Source organism: Lepidochelys kempii, chromosome 2 (genome assembly GCF_965140265.1).
Source record: "Lepidochelys kempii isolate rLepKem1 chromosome 2, rLepKem1.hap2, whole genome shotgun sequence".
NCBI lineage: Eukaryota > Metazoa > Chordata > Testudines > Cheloniidae > Lepidochelys > Lepidochelys kempii.
The window spans coordinates 225,708,016-225,729,062 of NC_133257.1; the positions used below are offsets into that span (position 1 = coordinate 225,708,016).

Genomic DNA, 21,047 nt, shown 5'->3' on the forward strand with positions numbered 1-21,047 from the left:
GTTAAGGAAGTATGGGCTGGATGAATGCACTATAAGGTGGGTAGAAAGCTGGCTAGATTGTCGGGCTCAATGGGTAGTGATCAATGGCTCCATGTCTAGTTGGCAGCCGGTGTCAAGTGGAGTGCCCCAAGGGTCGGTCCTGGGGCCGGTTTTATTCAATATCTTCATAAATGATCTGGAGGATGGTGTGGATTGCACTCTCAGCAAATTTGCGGATGATACTAAACTGGGAGGAGTGGTAGATACGCTGGAGGGGAGGGATAGGATTCAGAAGGACCTAGACAAATTGGAGGATTGGGCCAAAAGAAATCTGATGAGGTTCAATAAGGATAAGTGCAGGGTCCTGCACTTAGGACGGAAGAACCCAATGCACAGCTACAGACTAGGGACCGAATGGCTAGGCAGCAGTTCTGCGGAAAAGGACCTAGGGGTGACAGTGGACGAGAAGCTGGATATGAGTCAGCAGTGTGCCCTTGTTGCCAAGAAGGCCAATGGCATTTTGGGATGTATAAGTAGGGGCATAGCGAGCAGATCGAGGGACGTGATCGTTCCCCTCTATTCGACATTGGTGAGGCCTCATCTGGAGTACTGTGTCCAGTTTTGGGCCCCACACTTCAAGAAGGATGTGGATAAATTGGAGAGAGTCCAGCGAAGGGCAACAAAAATGATTAGGGGTCTAGAACACATGACTTATGAGGAGAGGCTGAGGGAGCTGGGATTGTTTAGCCTGCAGAAGAGAAGAATGAGGGGGGATTTGATAGCTGCTTTCAACTACCTGAAAGGGGGTTCCAAAGAGGATGGCTCTAGACTGTTCTCAATGGTAGCAAATGACAGAACGAGGAGTAATGGTCTCAAGTTGCAGTGGGGGAGGTTTAGATTGGATATTAGGAAAAACTTTTTCACTAAGAAGGTGGTGAAACACTGGAATGCGTTACCTAGGGAGGTGGTAGAATCTCCTTCCTTAGAGGTTTTTAAGGTCAGGCTTGAGAAAGCCCTGGCTGGGATGATTTAACTGGGAATTGGTCCTGCTTTGAGCAGGGGGTTGGACTAGATGACCTTCTGGGGTCCCTTCCAACCCTGATATTCTATGATTCTATGATTCTACTTTATACAAAACAGTATGATCCTCTAACACGAATGAAACAAAGTGCAAGGGCTCATGCACACAGACCATGAGTCACTGTACTGGATGCTGGCTGTAATCGCTAAGCACTGAGGGCACTGCTTAGTCTCATAAAACGTCACACATGCGGCTTTGCATGTGTTGTTCAGTCTTTGTTGGAGCTCATTTCTGTCTGAGGGGTGACTCAGAAAGCCGGGTCACTTCATGAAATGAATGGTGTCAATTTCCAAAGACAGCTCAGAAATTTGAAAATGAAGATGTGGAAATATGTGGACAAGTATGTAACGTTCTTTGTTTCTGTCCTCACTGGGCTACCAAGGAGCCAATTAGGAATAATTAAAAATAGATAAGTCAGCATTTGTGGGAGCTTCAGACCCAACTTCAGGACTATCTTCCTGTGACCCGGAGGGGCAAAAGAGGTGGATCACCAACCCTTTCATTATTATTACTATTATTTATTTGTGGTAGCGTCTAGGAACCAAGATGGTGTTGACTTCGGAACACTGGCTGGGCCACTGCAAGACAGGATCTCTTGTAACAAGATCTTGCAGTTGACACTCTCAAGCCAGGATCTCAGCAGATTCCAGCCTTCTCTGAAGGAGAAAAATTCTGGTAAAATTAAAGGGATTTATGGCTGAATTTTGTGGTGTGGTTCAGGAGATACTGGCTGGGCTACTTTTGCTTACTAGTCCAACCTTCAACTTGTGGGAGACACTAACTGTGAGGGCCCTGGCAAATTGCTTTTTCAGTAGGATGGTAAAGGTATTCTTTGGTCCCTGATCATGGCCCAAGTAAAGGCTTTCCCATCTCTAGCTCCCATGTCTTTTGTCCTCCTGCCTGTCCAGCTCTTGCAAGAAGCAAAGAGGGTCATCCTGACACTCATGTATGCGCCTCATAGAGTGCCCTACTCTTGTAGCCCACTTCCACAGGTTTATATGCTTTCTGGGTCTTTAGCCTTAAATCTGTCCTGACAGTCAATGCACCTGACTATTTCCTAAATGGCTTTTCTCCTTCCCTAACAAAATTCTAGCTCCACTCCCACCCCCAAATCATTAATGTACTGTATTTTATCCAGACTCCCTAATATTTGAAATATCTAAGCAAAGTAACAAAATAGGTTTTCATACAATGATGATGCATCATGAACTCTTTCAAATGGATTTTAAATTTTTTATTCATTAAAGAAATAGTGTTATTCTGCAGGGCAGCAGTTCTTAACTGGGGCTCTGCGGCCCACTGGGGGGGGTTGCCAAGCAGGGCTACTCAGAGTCCCGAGCCCTGGCACCATGCAGGGCAGAAACCCTGAAACCCAGGCAGCCTGCACAGCAGAAGCCCCAGTGCCCCATTGGATGGAAGCCCCGAGCCTGGGTGCCCCATGGGGCAGAAAAGCCCCGTTCCCTGAGCCTTGGAAGAAGCCACCCTGCGTGGCTAAAGCCCTGGATCCCAGATCCCCAAGCTCTGGCAGAAGCTGCCAGGTGGGGCTGAAACCCTGGCACCCGGGCAGAAGCCCAAAGCTCCGAATCCTGCGGGGTAGAAGCCTTGACCCACCCGCCCCTTCATCCGTCCTGAGAGGCAGAAGCCCCGCTGTGGCTCAAGCCTGAGCCCTCCCTCAACAGCTGAAGCCCAAAGGTTCCACCACCCCAGGCCCTGGAGTTTCTATAGCATATCAGAGGTGTGTGTGTGGAGGTCCTCTGAAAGTAAAAGGTTGAGAACCCCTGCTCTAGACAAGCCCTGAGTTGGTTTCTGATCCATGCCTGCTTAGTTTCCTTACTAGCCACTTGTGAGCAGCATCTTGACAACAGCATTTTCAAATACAAATGATGGCAAATTGTTCTTGTTCTGCTGTTTTACTCATGTGCCCAAAGAACTGGAATGGTTTAGTCAGCCATGGGTTTTCCTCTGCTAGTTATTTCGTATCACAGAGACAAGGTGGGTGAGGTAATATTTGTTACTGGACCAACTTCTGCTCCTGAGAGAGACAAGCTTTGGAGCTTAAAGAGAGCTCCTCTTCAGCTTAGGGAAATGTACTCAGAGTGTCACAGCTAAATACAAGGTGGATAAAATTGTTTAGCATAAGTAGTTAGCACATATTTCAAGGGACCTTTCAAGTTGAAGTGGCCCGTTAACACCTCTGCAGTCCTAGGGGACGAGGAGGGGTTAGTAGGTGATAGATCAGGAGTGGCCATGTAACTCTTTTACAGTTAAAGTACAGCTCACAGCAGCCCCCACATTCTCTGCGGGGGGGTGAAGGGGGAAGAGAAACTTGGGGCTTCTGCCCACAGCAGGGTGGTGGGGCTCGGGGCTTCTGCCCTGCAAGGAGGGGCATCTCAGGGCTTTAGCCCCATGGGGTGCCTGCCAGGGCTTGGGACTTCAGCCCTGCTCCTGCTGAAGCCCTGAGCTCTGGAAGAAGCTGTACCGCAGGGCTGAAGCCTGGAGCTTCCCAGCCCCAAGCTGCTCCCCTGCCACAAGGGACAGAAGCCCCGAGCCCCCTGCCCTGCGGGGCAAAAGCTTCCCACAGGTGAAGCCCAGAGTCAACCCCGAGGCTGAAGCCTGGAGAGCCATGGAGTTTCTATAACATGTTGGGAGGGGTGGGGAGGTGGGGCTCCAAAAGAAAAAGATTGAGAACTCCTACTATAGGGAATTTACAGATTTACATAACATCGGCAAAATTCTCCCTTCAGGTCTGCACAGTGGAGCTCGATTCCAATATTCTGCTCTCCTTATTGTACATGCACAGATCTGAGATACATGCATGTATGGGGAGATCTGAGTACTAGAGCTGGTTGCCGCGGTGTGGACCAGAGAGGAAAACTTGTATTAAAACAAGCCACGGCTATTTCATTACTGTCTTTGAAAAAAACTTTCTCAAGTATATAAAAAAGGGAAAGCTGAAGTCAGAGAAATGCTGAAAAGACACACGTGCAGAGTCTGAATACTAAGCAAACATACCTCAGAATTAAAAAAAAAAAATTAAGCAGTGCTGTACATGACTTGCAACAACAATCAAACTTGCTAGATACATGTTTAAGATAAATGAGATAACATTCCTTGTCAAGAGATGATACACTTTGCAATACAAGTTATTCAAAGGCAAATTGCTGCTTTTAAACCAAGTTTCCTCAGTCTAAAATGGTATTAGTGTTTCCACGATGTTTTTGATAAAGGATCCAATTCCATGCCCATTTAAGTCAATAGGTGCAGGATTGAGCAGAAGTGTAGGCAATGGCATGCGCAATATTGTTTTCTCCTAGTTCAATCTACCATCATTTTTCAAAAATGTTACCTATGTAATTTAATTTTCCCTGTCATGCAATATAACTTATACACTCAGATACAGAATGATGAAACAATCAATGGCTAGTAGCATTAATAGCCAAGGTTTATTTAACTCCCTGGGACGAAGATTCTGCCTGCAATTTTCAGTCACAGAATGTCTCAAACAACACTGAGTATTTTGTATGGCTGAGACTCGATATATGCATCCTATAAGTCAAAGGTAGCCAGGAGACCTTGTGGTTTTTCATTTATATTTAATTTTAAATGAAAAAACATACATTTTTAAACCATATTTTTCAAAAAAATCTTTACTTTCTAAGGGCATATAATCTTTTCTGGAAATGAAATTATATTGTGAAACTGGAATTGCATTTCTGATTTTATCCAGTCTGACTAACCAAAGATAAACATGAGCTGTGTTATAATTCAGTCTGCCATTGAGACACATTTTTCATAACAGTAGCTTAAAAAAGATAAATCTTTGTGTCCAAAAACCCAAAACCATACCATACCACGTTTATAATAAATGCATTTTCTATCTACCAGGTTCTGCCGAACTGCTACAATTGCCCAGATAAACCATTTGAGAGTATGTCAGGTTTAATTAATACAACATGACCTGATCATTTCCATAGCAAGGAAGAAAGAAGTTTGCATTCTTTAAATCCAGAGCTCAACCTGGAGATTATGCTAAATTGCTTCATTCATAGTCCACACTCCTCCGCACATGTCAGGAGGACAGCATTTGTCCCCTCTAGTAATAAACAAATTATACATGAAATCAATTCCACTTCACAATAATTTTCCCAATTGGATATTATCTTTCCTCCTCTGCTCCCTCTAGTTAAGCTTGCATCCTGTAACTTGCTAATGAGCTGGGGGCTTTCTGTTCCAGGTGGCACCCCCTGCCTCGAAGTCATGACATTTCCCATTTTGAATGCTGCTGGCATTTTTCGACAGCTCCTGCTAACTAGCCTTTTTGACCTGCACTAAGAGGAACTCATCTGATCGAATCCTCTAACCTGCCAATCATTCCAACAAATGATCTTCACAGTCACTCCCAAGGCAGGGGGAAAAAAAGAAAGAAAGAAAAAGCTAGCAAGAGAATGAGGGAGTAGGCAAGCGAGCTGCCTCTGCAGCTACCTAATGAGAATACTTTAAGTCTCTGAGGCAGCTGAAACACTGAAAAACTGGTGGGAAAATTAGGGCAGAATTGAATGTCTAGCTCTGTACTTACTGATTTCTTTCCATCCTGAGATCATTTTGAGAGCAACACCTCTGAGATGTGCCATTTTCTAAAGAACACAAGTAAATTTTATCATATAAATAGAAAATATATGTATTTCCTCTGCCACCACCAATATGTGGCCCTCATAATTCTGCTCTGCCAAATGGTGTTCTTTACAGAATTAATTAGGAGCTGTAAACTTGTTATATTAACATTTGCACCTAGGAATTATGAATTTTTTGGGTCATGTAAGCCATAATTAGTATTTTAAAACCTAATTTAAATGCTGGCAATATTTACCCCTCTGTTTTTAGGCACAAACATCTGTAAACAACAAATATACTTTGAACATAGTTTATATGAAGTTTTGTGGGTTGAAAACAAGCATAGGAGTTATGACAATGAGTGATTTGTTTTGGTTTAGTTCATTTTACAGTGTGATAGGTTAGCTACTGTTGAATTATTCAAATGCATTAGGAGACCTGTTTAATTTTAAGATTTTTTTTTTTGCTCTTATAGAACTTTTAACATTAAATTTGTTCCAGATCAGGTTCAGTAGGTGGATAGTTCAGACTGAAATAACAGATTTAGAAGAAAATACATAAACTAAGCAGCTACAGTGTTGTACTAAGTAAAGTAGTACATATTTCATGTAATAACGAATGCAAAACTTTTATTAAGGGATTATACAACAACATTATATGTTGTCTTTATACCATTACAACACATGTAATAATATTCAGCACATTCTCATGATATTGTTCCTCCCGTTTATAGCAATTATGTCAAAAGATATATTTGCAACAATTATAGTATATAATTAATTGCTCTCTACCATTGCATAAAAATGATAATCCACAATTTAAAAAATCAAGACGTGTGCAGTCAAAATTATATTAAAACATCATTAGTCATTTATAACACCACCACACAATTATAGAACTATAAGTCTTAAACTCCACTTCTGAGAAATCAGATGACACTGCTTCAGTGTTACCCTCCTTTGTTGTGCCAAGGTATTGGCAATTTTAATATTTTATTCTGAATTTGTCTGCTTTTTCCCCTGAGACCTTTAAGATTATTTTAATGACGTGCAGCTATGGGAACAAAAGTCAGACTAAACTGTAAATTATGGGGCAGCGTAAACTCATGCAATCTGATCAATTGACTCTTAAAAATATTACTGCATTCATGGGCCCAATTCTGCCCACAGCTGAGCACACTCAATTCCTATTAACTTCAGTGGGTGTTGCATGTACTTATCCAAGAACAGAATTTGGCCCTGAGGGGTTTTAGTTTCTTTGTTTCATAGTCTACCACCATAAACTATGCAAATGAAATATTGATACAAAGCTCTTGAAACCACTTATTCATAGAAACCATCCCAGTGCATACTGTTCAGAGGAGTTTACTGAAATAGATTTGTGTTTTATGATTTTACTAAAAGTAAAATGCTTTATTAATTCTGAACACTGCAAATTATGCCTTACAGGCAATGGCTCTCATTAGATTTGCTGTCTCTATAGGTTACAGGCCATGTGTCAGCACTAGAAACTTCTTCTTTGTCTGGGAACCTAAGTTTCTCCCCTTCAGTGGTTCCACTTTTTCCCCCCATAGACAAAGCCTAACTGAGGAATCATGTGACAAAATAATCCTAAAGGAGAGGTGACCGTCCATGAGAGAATAGGATAGTTTAGAGCTTCTTTTGCTTCTCTTCCAGTCATTGTCATTTAGACATTGTCCTCTCTGCATTCAAATGTCATCCCAGACTATCAGCCCACTTCAACTCAAACAGCCTTTTATGCCTAGACACTTCTTAGAGCATGAGCGGACCACAAAGACTGTCTAGTGGGAATCGGTTGCTATTCTAATATTAATAATACAATACAGTGCACATGGGGCACACAAGATTCCGTTTTCTGTATCCCAAATTCAAGAACAAAAACATGAAATGAAAAGATGGATAAACAGTGTTAGCTGAGCATTTGTGTTATTGAAAATACCACCAATATCTTCAGAGATTAACTGCATTATCTGAGATTGCTAAATTAGAATCCTATACACTGAAAATTACTTAAAACTACAGCTAAAAATGCTTAAGGGTAAATTATCAGAAGTGAACTAAACATAAGCATCAGACTATACAAAGGTAGAAAAAAAATGATATTTTCCCTTGATGCAAGTTCAACTTTAACATTAGTGATACTTCCTTCCTAATCTGGCGGCTGTGTAGCTGACCTGACTGTGAAACAATGCAACTCAAAAATACACCTATAAATATGCAACAACAAGTTCCAACAAAGAATAATATAGAATATACAATCACAATACAGAATGTATAGACCCTAGCCTGGGATATTTCAAAAGCTGGTCATGGCAAGTGCTCTGAGGTAACAAGCCAAAGTGTGACCACAGTCTCTCATTCTGTCTTCCTCACTGCTCCTTTTCCTTCATCCTCAACCCCTTCCCCGCCCCATTCCCCACCCCAGTGGGCCTTTTAAAGAAGCATCTTGCACTAGTACTAAGCACTTGCCTTAAAATCCTGCCCACAGTTTGGGAAGCTCTTTTCATGTTACTGTATTTAATCAGAACTTCTCTTCCCCAAAAATCTCTTCCAATGTAGTTCAGGACTAAAAAAAAATAAAACATTTTTTGCCCTCTTTTGCAACATGTGCCACTTATCATACAAATACCTATCTAATACCTTTGCTGCTCCTCTGGACCATCTTATTTGAACTGCTGCTTCTGTTCAGGGTCTATTTCTTACACATAGAGGAATATGTGCTTTCCTGGCCTTTTTTGAATGGACCTGATTGGCCTACTAGGTCCAGTGTTTGAATGGCTTAATGAGACCATGTGAGAGGCTCCCACCAAGTGTGGATTCTTTCATGTCAGTGGATTTCCAACTCCAAATGTGGATTTGATTCCCGAAATCCAAGGGAGTTGTGTATTCCAGTGTTTCTTGTACTGAATATTACCAGCAGTAACAAAATCCATGTTAGAGTAGAATATACTAACTATGGACACAATTTAGAAAGCACTTAAGCATGTGCTTAAGTACCACTGAGTACATAGGGCTGATAATGGAAAGCCTTTCTGTGGCATATAGGTCCCCTTGGCCACTGCTCCATCTGCAGTTGGCTAACACAAATCCTATGTGAGACTGAAAGATAGCCTAGTGCTGACCTGCTACATAATGGATGAGAATTTTATCCTCTGAGAATATGCATGCTGGACATACTGGTCTCATTGGATTCAAGGTGTTTGCATGGTTGGGGCTTGAAGGAAGAGCTTAGTCTATAACTTCCATTTTACACAAATTAGAACAAAACAGCTTCAAGATGAGAATATAGTCCAATGCCTGTGGCTTTCTTGGACAAATTGCTATATGCATATCATTTAGGGTGTTTTCCATCAGCGTGATGGCCTTATCCTTTGATGCTAACTAAAACACAGTAGGAGTAGCCCCATAAAACCATTATGTTACTAACCTTCTAAAATTATGGCACTAAAAATGGTAAAAAGCCACAAAAACCTCTAGGATCCTGCAGTTCTCTTTGCATACTCACTACTAATTTAACATTTTACAAAATTAATGCCACAATTTCAATTCCAGTTAGTACTATTACTGGACTCAAACCCAAATTGCTTTCAGCTGGCCAACACAACTGCATCTTATTAGCCTTTTCACTAAAGACAATTTATGCAAATCCAGTATTTTTAGTTAAATAATTAAAATGACCCTCAACATTCATTTATAGACATCATTTGGTAGTGAGAGATGCAAGAAAAATTAGGACTTTAAACACCCCCATCTTTAGTATGTAGGCTTCCATCTTTTCAGTTGGTGCAACACGAATGCTTTATACAACTATTTGAATCCAACTCTAAAAAATCCCAGTATCTTTAAAATGGTTCCATCTATTGTGGTGATGTTACACTTCAGTGTTATTTTTTCTACAAAGACTTTGTTTTGCATTGAACTTAGAAATTCTGGGAAGGATAAAATTCTGTGTGGGGTTTTCAGCTTTTGATTAAATAAACAACTACAGAATCAAAGTCAAGTTAGCTAGTAAAGTAACTCAGTCCAGCAATTCCCTTTACTTCATTATAGACCCTATTTCATTATAATTACTATAGTTTTATCTCCTGATGCTGCTCAGAACAGGAATTAGAACCACAGTATATAGCTTTCCAGAGTGATTTAGCAGTGATGGGACACAGAGGGTAGAGAATAGCAAGGTGATGATGAATTAGAAAGACTTTTCAAAACAGACTGACTCATACACTGCTGGACTATAGCTTCCCCACAGCTCGAGTTAAAGAAAAGCTTTTAAAAATGATGTTCCTATACAGCAGTGCTGAAGACGGTATCTTACACTATTTGTAAATGTGTAAGGAGAAGAAAAAAACTGAAAATGAAAATATTTGGCTTGATCTGTAATATACTTCTCATCAGACATAAAAACAAGCTACTAGATTGGAAAGAAGCATTTTTACAAAACATTTTTGTGTTTTTGGACATCATGCTTTTTTAGCAATTAGCAGTTTTTGCCATTCTACTAGGAACTGTTGTCCAGTAAGCTTTATTTTGTTTCACACAGCTGACCTGAATGAGGATATAGCATTTCTGATTGGCTGGGTTTGTGTCACTTGCTGGCTTCAATGGACATAGAAGAAAGAATTCAGCATCCTGCAATTGAAATTCAGGATTGCTTGTCTGCATGTGCCTGTGGAGAAGCAATACAAATAAAGACCACTTTTTGTTTTGTTCCAGTGAATTGTCAAGGAGATTTATAAAGCCAGGGGGATCTCATTATGGTAATACAGGTTAAATACTTTAAAAGCACATGGCGTTACCATCCTGAATTAAATTGTCCCTGCTGGCTCTTGGAGGCACACAATAATTGGTCAGAAACACATCTTTGTCTTTGTCCAATCAATCGGAACTCAGGATATGAATTACTATGTGAGAACATATCATACAATGTGATAACAGATAATGTTTTGCCTTTTCAATTACCATTTGATTTACCCTCTACTGGAGAAACAAGTTTTGGCCATAATTTTTACTGACCAAAAGGCAAAAATGGCTCTGGTGTTTTTTTGTGGCCCAGTCTGGTTATTACAGAAGCTAGCAATGGCAGAGCTGTGTGCAACCACCAGTTTTTGTTTTATAGGTATTGACATGTTTACTGCCCATTAGAAAAAAAAATGAAGAAAAATATTAGACATGAAAGAAAGATATTTTGCTTTCTCATGAACCCTCCTAAAACATGATTTTTGGTTGTAGTCAAGAGCTTTTATCACAGAGTTCTACTCATGGGCAACAAAGACTTTTCCCTGATATAACTCCTGGTGAAATTCTGTGCCCCTGCACACTTGCAGAATTCATGTCCCCTGCAGATTTTTTCTTCCAGCAGAAAATACATTCTGCCGGAAGGCACTGCAATTACACCTTTTGTCTACCAGGGGCTGCTGTGGCACCAGAAGAGAGGGCAGCAGGCTCAGCCAGCCATGGCAAGGGAGGGAAAGAAACTGCCTTCCCCATAGCGCCTTGCCAGAAGGGTCAGATGAGGAGGCATGGGATATGGGGGGAATAGACAGAGCGGGCTGCTGGGGGGGTCACATAGACCGGGGTTCAAAAGGAAGTGGCATAGGAGCTAGTGGAGTGACAGCATTGAGCCAGAGCTGAATGGGTGGGGGTGCAGGGACACATGGGGATGGAGGAGAGAGGGTGAGGGGATTCATGGGGTCAGGAGCAGATGTGTCTGACTGAATAGGAGAGGCTAGGGATCAGTCAGGATCTGCATGAGAGAGGTTTCCCAACTCCCTAACAATCTCTCATCCCTCAAAAAACCCCCAGCCTGTTCCATATTTCTCCCACCCACATCCAACAACCCTCCAAGTTCACTCCCAGGCTCCTTCTCAGCAAATACTTCCCTCTCCCTCAGCTCCTCCAAGCTTTTGCACTCCTTCTGAAAGGTGTGGGAAATACATTTCTGTATTGTTCTGCATTAATATACTTAATCTATTTGTCAAAAAACATTTCCTGAATCTTTTTTGTTGTGTGTATTGTTACACACATACTTGCTGACAGGTATTTTGAAATAAATTACCAAAATAATTGAAACTGATGTGATTATATTGTGTTATTTTGACAATTAAAATATGCAGAATTCTGCAGAATTTTAAAATATCGTGCACAGAATTTTTAATTTTTTGATGCAGAATTTCTCCAGGAGCACTGATATGGAGCTCATTATTTGATATTTACTATTTTCCCCCCACTAGTGAACAATCTTCAAGATGGTCTTTGATGATTTACTGTGCTGGTGTTTTAGGGGATGTACGCTGTCTGTCCAGTACGCCCCAGGAGCAGCGGGACAACGTGCCATTCCCTACTTGGGGTTCATGGCAATGCCATAATTTAGCCCACAGGGAGATCACATTTGTAGATGTCAGGAAATCATATCTGGGGGAGATAGCCTAGGTTTTCAAAAAACCAGGTAACTGCTTTCTCACCATTGTTTTGGGATTGTTGGCAGCTGTATAGCAGGCAGGCAGCAACAGCACTGCTATACTCCAAGAACAATAGTGCCTCTCTGGGATGTTGCGAATCCCTTCCCAGCCCCTGCTAACAACTCTGTTCCTTGCATTAATTTCTCAGGTGTGATTAGCAGGAGATTTCTGAGGAAGAGTAATTGGGGAGGAATGGGTACACAGAGGAGCCAAGGGAGGAATCACTGAGGAGAAGGAGAACACAGTCTCAGTCAGCCAAACTTCTGGGTATTTGTGCATTCTGGGGAATTTTACATAATTTTTCTTTGCCATTTTCTATCACTCTTCGAAGAAGAAAACAAGTCAACGTTAATCAGTAACACATCAAGCTGAATGGCAGAACCAAACCTGCTTAGTTATAACTCAGTAGTTTTAAGGAGACAAACTATTTAAAAATATTTCTTCTTTTTAGATGGTTGATGAGCAGAGAAATATTTTATATATTGTACATTTTAGGATCATCACTAGCTTCTAAGACCGCGCCCATAGAAATGAAGAAGATAGTTCAAACCTCGGAGATTGTTTCAGGCTCTCTGCAAACACAGACAGACCTCTGAATAAGCATAAAAGCATCTGTATTCCTGTCTACTTTGCTCTCATTTCCTTTTTATTTTGCTTCATTAGTGGCAGAAAAATCTCTCAAACATCTCAATCCCTTTCACCCCTTCTCAGTTTATGTACCCTGAAAACCTCCAATTCTGCTCCAGGCTCTATGGAAGAAAGTAGATCCGGAGATGAGGAGAGACATTTACTATTCCTTCACAGTGCTGCTTTCTACTCCTCTGTGCTCCTAATAATAATACTTATATAGCTCTTTTATATTTTCAGACATCTGCACAGCCCTAACCTACTCAATTTTCGCAAGAGCTTATGGGAAAGGTAGGCAAATATTATCATCTGCATTTTACAGATGGAGAATTGAAGGCACAGACAGGTTACATGCATTTCCCAGGGTTACAGAGCAGGTCAGTGTCAGAAGACCTGAATCTGAACTTTAAGATTTCCAGATTCATTCCTGAGATCACAGTGCTGCCAACAAACTAATTTACACCCGAATTTTCTAAAGTATGCAGGTCAATTTGTACATACCTACCTCAGGCTTTTGAAAACCATCATGCACATGCACATGTCAGGGATATTTTCCAAGAGTCATTGGAGCAGGGCCATAAACCTGGGTCTTGGTCCTCCCAACTGAGGGCCCTAATTACTGGTCTACAGAGTCACTCTTTTTTTATACACATCCAGCCTACCCTATAGCCTAGGGATTAGGGCAATTTTGCCTTTGTTACCATTTTCTCCCCAGTTGGCTGTGTTCACCTTGTATTATACTTAGATTGTAAACTCTTTAGGAAAGGGGCCATTCTTTTGTTCTGTGTTTGCATAGCACCTAGCGCAACAGAGGTCTGATCTATGATCCGTAGCAAGTGCTACTGCAATACAAATAAATAATAATGATCAATTTGCAAAGTGCATTGGGATCCTATGGAATGAAGGATGCTGTTCTGTACATACGTAAGATATTGTTCTGGAGTAGCAACCTCATCTCTCTCTCTCACACACACACACACACACACACAGTGATTCAGCATCACCAGAGGGCAGCAGGAGCGTGTTAGAAGGGAGCCTTATTCCCTGTAGAGGGAAGAAAGTTTGCTATAAATTAATTAAGGCACCTGAAGCCAGTCACATAATAAAACCCCCCTGCTTCAATCAGACAAGAGGAGGAGTTGAAGCAGAGTGGATTGGTGTTGGAGCAGAGAGCAGTTTGGAGGAGCTGAAGCAGAGTGGATTGATGTGGGAGTAGAGAGCAGTTTGGAGGAGTTGAAGCAGAGCGGATTGGCACTGGAGCAAAGAGCAGTTTGGAGGAGTTGAAACAGAGTGGATTGGTGTTGGAGCAGAGCGCAGTTTGGAGGGAAGCAGAGGAGAGTTTGGAGAAGTGCTGCGGTGGGCTAAGAAGACCAAGACCCGAGGTAAAGGGACACCTGGTTTGTGCAGAGGGAGGGCAGGAAGCCCCATAGGCTGAAGGGCAGGAGAGGGAAGTAGGCTAGGGAAGGAACCGCTAGTTCTAGTGGTTTACCGCTATCCCTAGGGCCCCTGGGCTGGGACCCGGAGTAGAAGTAGGGCCTGGGTCCCTCCCTCTCCCCTCCCCTCCTCTAGGACACTAGTGGGGCAGTTAATACCCCAGTTCAGGGGCAAGAAAAGGGTGCCCTAGAAACCTCCCCCCCCAAGAAGAGAAAGCGCGAGACCCATCATAGTAGTGCTGGCAATTTGCCACAACACACATATTTATACACACATACATATTTTATATATATATATATATATATATATATATATACACACACACACACACACACACACACACACATATATACATACAATCCCACGCTCTTTCTTTTTCTAGGGCTGTATTTGACCCACTGTATCCGTTTTGGTATGGAAAAGAAACCACCTAATTCTGTTCATATAGGTATTGAAGAATGAGAAAAATTTCCTTCTTCCCATTATTTTAACAGCTTACTTTCACATATGAACTTCCATTGCGAATTCTGTGCAAATTCTTGTTTGGAGGCAACAGAAATGAGATTTTGTACATAAGCTTCCAAACAAAATGTATTCACCACAGATGGGCACATTCTAACTTTATTTTAGATGGATGATATATCATGTTGAAACAGGCAAGGCTGAAGACATGTCTGCAGGGGCACAGCTCCAGGAAAAAAGTAGGGCTTAGCTTGTCAATAAAGATGTAAACAGACTGCTCTGAGACGGTCTCATTTCTGACATTAGAAAGTCTTAAAAGCTTTGCTGGAGAAGAGCATGTGCAATAACTGGGACAGATTGCCAGAAATGAAATCTGATCACGTCAGTTTTCCATAGTCACTGTTTACCCTGGAAACCACCCCCTTAACAATACAGGTTTTTAAAAAATAGAATTGAACATCATTTTATAATGGTAGAGACTGCAGTTAGAATTTATTGGGGATGTGCATCTGATATTGTAACATGTACACATAGCTAACAAGATTTATTTATTTTTCACAAAGAATATTAACAGTATGAATATGAGATTATAATATACATTAGGCTAGTTTTATAGAGGGCGATACAGTAACATTACAGTTTACCTCACTTCCCAGTAGCTCCTTGCTAATTTATTGATGTCAACAATACTAAACAGTAAAATATATTTTAACCTGCAAACAGAAAAGTGCTAGGGTAATGCCTCTTTCAAAAGAGGATTCTTTTAAACAATGGACTAAATTCTGAAGTGACATAAGGCCAATATGAGATATGCTTTGGGTGCTCCATAAATTAGTAAGAAAATGAGTGTAATTGTTGCCTAAATTGTGCAGATAATGGAATCACAGAACTGTAGGACTAGAAGGGACCTCAGTAGTTCATCTAGTCCAGTCCCCTTTACTCAAGGCAGGACTAAGTATTATGTAGACCATCCCTGACAGGTGTCTGTGTAACCTGTTCTTAAAAATCTCCAGACAGAGATTCTACAACCTCCCTAGGCAATTTATTCCAGTGCTTAACCACCCTGACAGTTAGGAAGTTTTTCCTAATATCCACCTAAGCCTCCCCTTGCTACAGTTTAAGCCCCATTGCTTCTTGCCCTATCCTCAGAGGTTAAGGGGAACAATTTTTCACCCTCCTCCTTGTAACAATCTTTTATGTACTTGGAAACTGTTACATGTCTCTTAGTCTTCTCTTCTCCAGACTAAACAAACCCAGTTTTTTCAATCTTTCCTCAAAGGTCATGTTTTCTACACCTTTAATAATTTTTGTTGCTCTCCTCTGGACTTTGTCTTATTTGTCCATATCTTTCCTGAAATGTGGCACCCAGAACTGGACATACTACTCCAGTTGAGGCCTTATCAGTGTGAAGTAGAGTGGAAGAATTCTCATGTCTTGCTTACAACACTCCTGCTGATACATCCCAGATGTCGCTATGAAAAAAAGATGTCTAACTCCATTTAGGTATTACAGGCACAAAAGACATCCTAGGAGGTGCAGGTGGAAAAAGGGGACATTGGTGGTCTAAAAGAGTGTATGTCAAAGGGAGGAAAGCCCTGCTAAGCCTATACTGTGGTAATAATGCAAACAGACAAAAAGTAATTAGTAGGTCCGCACAAAATATATAACAGGCATCCACCTATTTTAACCTACTCTTACAACATGAGAGACATTCCCTACAGCCCAGAAACATACGGGTCTCCACAATGCTGTTAGAAAGTCTGATGCCATAACAAGCAGAATTTCAACACTGAAATATGTTTTAGATCTTATGATTGAAGAGCTGCGGGCTCAAACTGAATCCACACAAGACCAAAGCGATGATGGAAGAAAAGGAGATTTATTTATAGGAGCCAGCCGAGATCATTCCCTCCATCAAGGGCATTGGCCCTCCATTTGTCGTGGTGGTAAACTCCGGATAGGACTCTTAGTCTTATTGAACTCACCACTAGTTTCTCAACCCATATCTAATAGCAAAAGCAATATGAAATGCCTTCTTTCTTCAATACTGCACCAGAAATCAGTTACTCCCTCTAGGTACCAGCTTGTAATGACCACTGACTGCTATATCAGTGCAGAGTTTCCTATTGGCTTCTGCAACATTCCCAACATGTCAACCACCTTAACATGTCAATCAGCCCACCTCTTCACTGTGCCTGGGACTAACAACTATTTTACTCATGCAAACTCCAAGCTCAGATTTACACACATGCACCTAATTCCTTTTTTTTTTTAAAGTTGTTCTTTTTTGCACCTCTAAAGCACAATTTAATCCAATGCTGTATTCAAATAAATTATTTCTGATAAGCATTCTTACCTGCATTCTCTGTAGTAAGTCTAAGTATTCTCCTCAGTGCTTGCTGTTTGATAAACCTTTGCCATAACTATTGTTTTTCCCAAAGACTCTCATGCTTTCTCCAACCTCTAGTTGTAATCTTACATTCGGTACCGTAAAAATAGAAGACACTGTGGAAAAAGTGACAATTCAGAATCGTAATTATTTTACTTTATGATAAATGTATTGCTTTAAAAATATTCAGCTAAATGCTGTGGCATTTGAAATAAGGAATAAGCTTTGTGCTACTTCTAAATTATTTTAAAAAATCTTCAGTGGGAAGGAAGTAGGGTTGTTTATGGGGGAGATTATCTGAGCAGACAACATTGTCAGACATCTTATAAAGAGTTGTGTCTTCATATTTTTTTGTTTGTTTTTTGTTTTTGCTCACTCTGCTCCCATCTGTGATTCATTTTTTTCCTATTACTTTTGAAGTTTCTCCTGTATAACCTTTAGAAATATACCAGAATTTCTAAAAATAAGACAGGACGTTCAATAATTCGATTTCATGTCTTCCAGCTTCAAAACTTTGCTGCCTGTGGAACTGAGCCTCTGCATTTGCCTTCCCTCCATTGCAAAAGAACAGAACAGAACCACAGTGTTAGAGACCATTAAAGTCTTTTAAAAAATATCCAGTGAATATTTAAAAGCAAATCAAATATATCTACATAGTGCAGGTCCAGTCTATATCAGATCTGTCGCTGAGCCACTGGAAAAATCTGTATCAAGATTGCAAGTTGATGGCAGGAAAGTGTGTGTGGAACTAATTATTAATGGCCATGATAATATTAATGATGAATGTCAAAATAGAAATGGTGAAGGGTTCACAATAATGATCAAGAAACCTAATTCCAATTAAAATGCCTCAGACTGGTTGAGAGAAACCAGTATTTTATTTTTTTGCAAGCATTAGCACCTGTGTATCAGGCTGTTAGCCATAAAAAAAAAATCTATTATGTGTCCCTGTGAGATTGAGAGAACAAAATTACAGGTGCACATTTAAAGGTTAAACTAAGGCCTTCATAGTTTTTTTTTTTTTTGTCCGACAGATATTAATGCAGCTAATAGGTGTTAGAGTCACCACATTATTTGTGTACATTTAAAAGATTCAGCTATTTTTATTGTATGGAGACTGTGTTTCACTATTTATTATAATACATAGTCTTGTAATTATCATCTCTGTTGTACTGTACTCATACTAAAATTTATTTGGGGTGTTTCTGTGGCCTTTTTTAAAATCAGAAGGTGTGTTATAAATTATTTACACACTTATGCATGGAAACGCTTATGAGCTTATTTAAGTAGGAAAGAGTGAGAAATTATTTTATGGAAAATGAAATCGGGCACAGTTAGTACAAGTATTTAGTTCCTCTATTACAGCTCAAGTCTGGGGTTCTTGGAAGACTGTGTGATCTCAGGTATTGTACTGTATTTCCAGTATTATAAGATTAACTATTCCTATGTCTTTTTTTAAATTTTATACACTGAAAGTGAAGATTGCAGTGTAGGTTAGGTAGAGTTAGTTGGAAAATGGAATTCCCATCCCATGGGCAATTCCAACATTTCAAAACTTTTTTCATTCTGAATCAGAACAAAAAGTCAACATTTCAACATTTGTCATGAAATGTCAATTCCAAAAAGTTCAAATCATAATATTTCATTTCAAAAACATCAAAATGTTATGTTTCAATTATAGCAAAACATTACAATAAAGTATAAATTATATGTTAAAATTATATCATAAAAGTTAAAATGTTGATATGATTTGTTGACACTTATTCTATAAAAAGTTCATTGAAATCCACACTTTTCCACATAATGTTTTGATTCAGATGAAACTCCAATTTCTGATGGAAAAGTGTTTCTGACAAAATTCCTTCTAATGTGAGGGATTCCTTTCCCCCCTCACACAATTGTGATTCTCCACAGACTTTTTATGTTAAAGATTTCAATTTTGCATGTGGACTTTGCAGTATAATGTATGTTCCATGAAGAGGACCATCTGTAACATGGACTCCGAAAATGGCCTTGTAGTGTTTTGATTGCAAGGCTGTTGACTGTATTGTGTGCAAAATACCATTGCATTTATCCAAAAATTTTACTAAAATAAAGTATAAATAGGAAATCTGTCCAGACACCTGGATAAAGTATTAACTCAGACAAATGAAGTCACCAAAACAAGTCATTTCACTACAAAGTAAACATTTTCCAAAGTCTCCAAAGTATATGACTTCTTTGTTTTGTAAATATGTTTACAAGTATATCCAAGTTGTACTAAATAGAAATGATTGTAGTATTTGATACTGGGATTGTCCTTTCTTGCATCTGGATTTATGCTTCATAATGATTATCTACTAGACACAGAAAGAGTATATCTGTAACTCAAATTTTACTGGAGGCATTTAACAGAACCTTGCTTTAAAATATAATGATTTTTCATCTTTATTCTCCCCCCTTCAAAAGGTTTCGCTGCTCCTGATGTTTAACGTTATGCAAAGACGTGTTTCTGCCAATGAATATCGCCTTATGGTTATGCTTCTGCAAATAACCTGCTGTGAGCTGATAAAAGGATTAATGCAGCCAAAATTCTTAATCTGTGAAATTACAAATTAAATTCTCATATTAAAAATACCACCCTGAGGTATTTTTTGTGGTTTTAATTCCCCTCTGGTGTTCTGCATACATTGTGCTTGTTAATGACTAGGACAAGACTGTCTCTGTTGGCAGCCTGCTGCAGAGTGATAATGTGTAGGCATTTACTTCACTGATAGAACTGGATTTAACCACTGACTGATAAACTAAGTGGCAAGTGGGTAATAAGTCCATATTAAGAGAAAAGTACTACTACAGAATTCAGAATTCATAGACTATCAAAATCCTGGCTAGACTAAATTGCACAGTCAGACAGGATTGAGATGTCACCAATGCAGATTGATTTTTGTTTTCCATTTAGTGGGAAAGGGATAACTGAACTGGCATGTTTGATTAGCCATGAACTAATGAATCTCTTTGCATCATACTTACAGCAAAGACAGACTTCCTTACAGCATCATTAGCTTAGGGTGCATTGGAAGGAGGGCTGATGTATGGATAGGCAGGTGAGCGTCCTGGATCTAGTGTTAACAGAGTAACTGAAGATCTATTAGCACTGCAGGTGAATTGGAGAATATAACCTGTAATTAGTGACAAGGATTTTTATCTCCGCATTCTCCAAAATGGGGGTTAGTCCCAAAAGCAGGTACCGCTGGGGAGTAGGGTACCTTGAGTGCCAGTTTACAAAGCTGCCTCAACAGGAGATCCAGTGCAGTTAACTGTTGGAGACAGAACAACTAAAAATTTGGAAGAGGGAAAGTTGACTTACTAAAAGTGAAGTAAACAAAAAAAAATCTACTGTTGACCAATATTTGCATCCTGGGCCCAGTTTTTCAGACATTAATGTCCAAATCTCACATTTTATTGCTCCAATCAACCATGCGTAGGCACATAAATGCAATTGTTACATGACCACATAATGATTTAAGTCTCTGGATATTGGATTTGGATCTCCTATTAAGGTACCTGTGTTTGAAAACTGAAAACAACTTCTATGGTTAGAGTGCAAGAATTGATTTAAATAAAAATCACAAATAAGATTCCCATGAGATACCTATTTATGGTAACAAAACAGTCTCTGGATCAAAAATACCCTTATGTATTGTAAGCATGGGTTTGCCAGAATTCATGGTGGTGACAGTTAGCATTCTGGGAAAAGATAAGGAAATCTGTGGTATAAATATTTCACGAATATTTAAAAAGCAATTGACAGCATTTGTGCTGGATGGAACATTTTTGCCAAGACAACTGGAAAGCGTTTTATTTTATAGGAGAAACAAAAGAGCTGTGTGTGAATACTGAAAGCATTCTCAGCTAATAAAATGAAGTTTTCTTCTCATACATTTCAATTCAGCAAATTAACCAATTGTCTACTTTGTGTTCCTCAGTCTTCTGAATGCCAAGTCTTT

General features: G+C 39.9%; 1 protein-coding gene across 4 annotated transcripts in view; it reads right to left on the minus strand.

Annotated features, from left to right (window-relative positions):
- CDK14 (cyclin dependent kinase 14) overlaps positions 1–21,047 on the minus strand; it is a 501,539-nt gene that overhangs the window by 66,416 nt on the left and 414,076 nt on the right. For all 4 annotated transcript variants that reach the window (XM_073334004.1, XM_073334008.1, XM_073334007.1 and 1 more), the window contains one exon: positions 17,029–17,177. In XM_073334004.1, coding sequence (XP_073190105.1) covers positions 17,062–17,177 — 116 coding nt within the window. In that variant the 3' untranslated portion in view covers positions 17,029–17,061. The remainder of the gene's footprint in view (positions 1–17,028; positions 17,178–21,047) is intronic.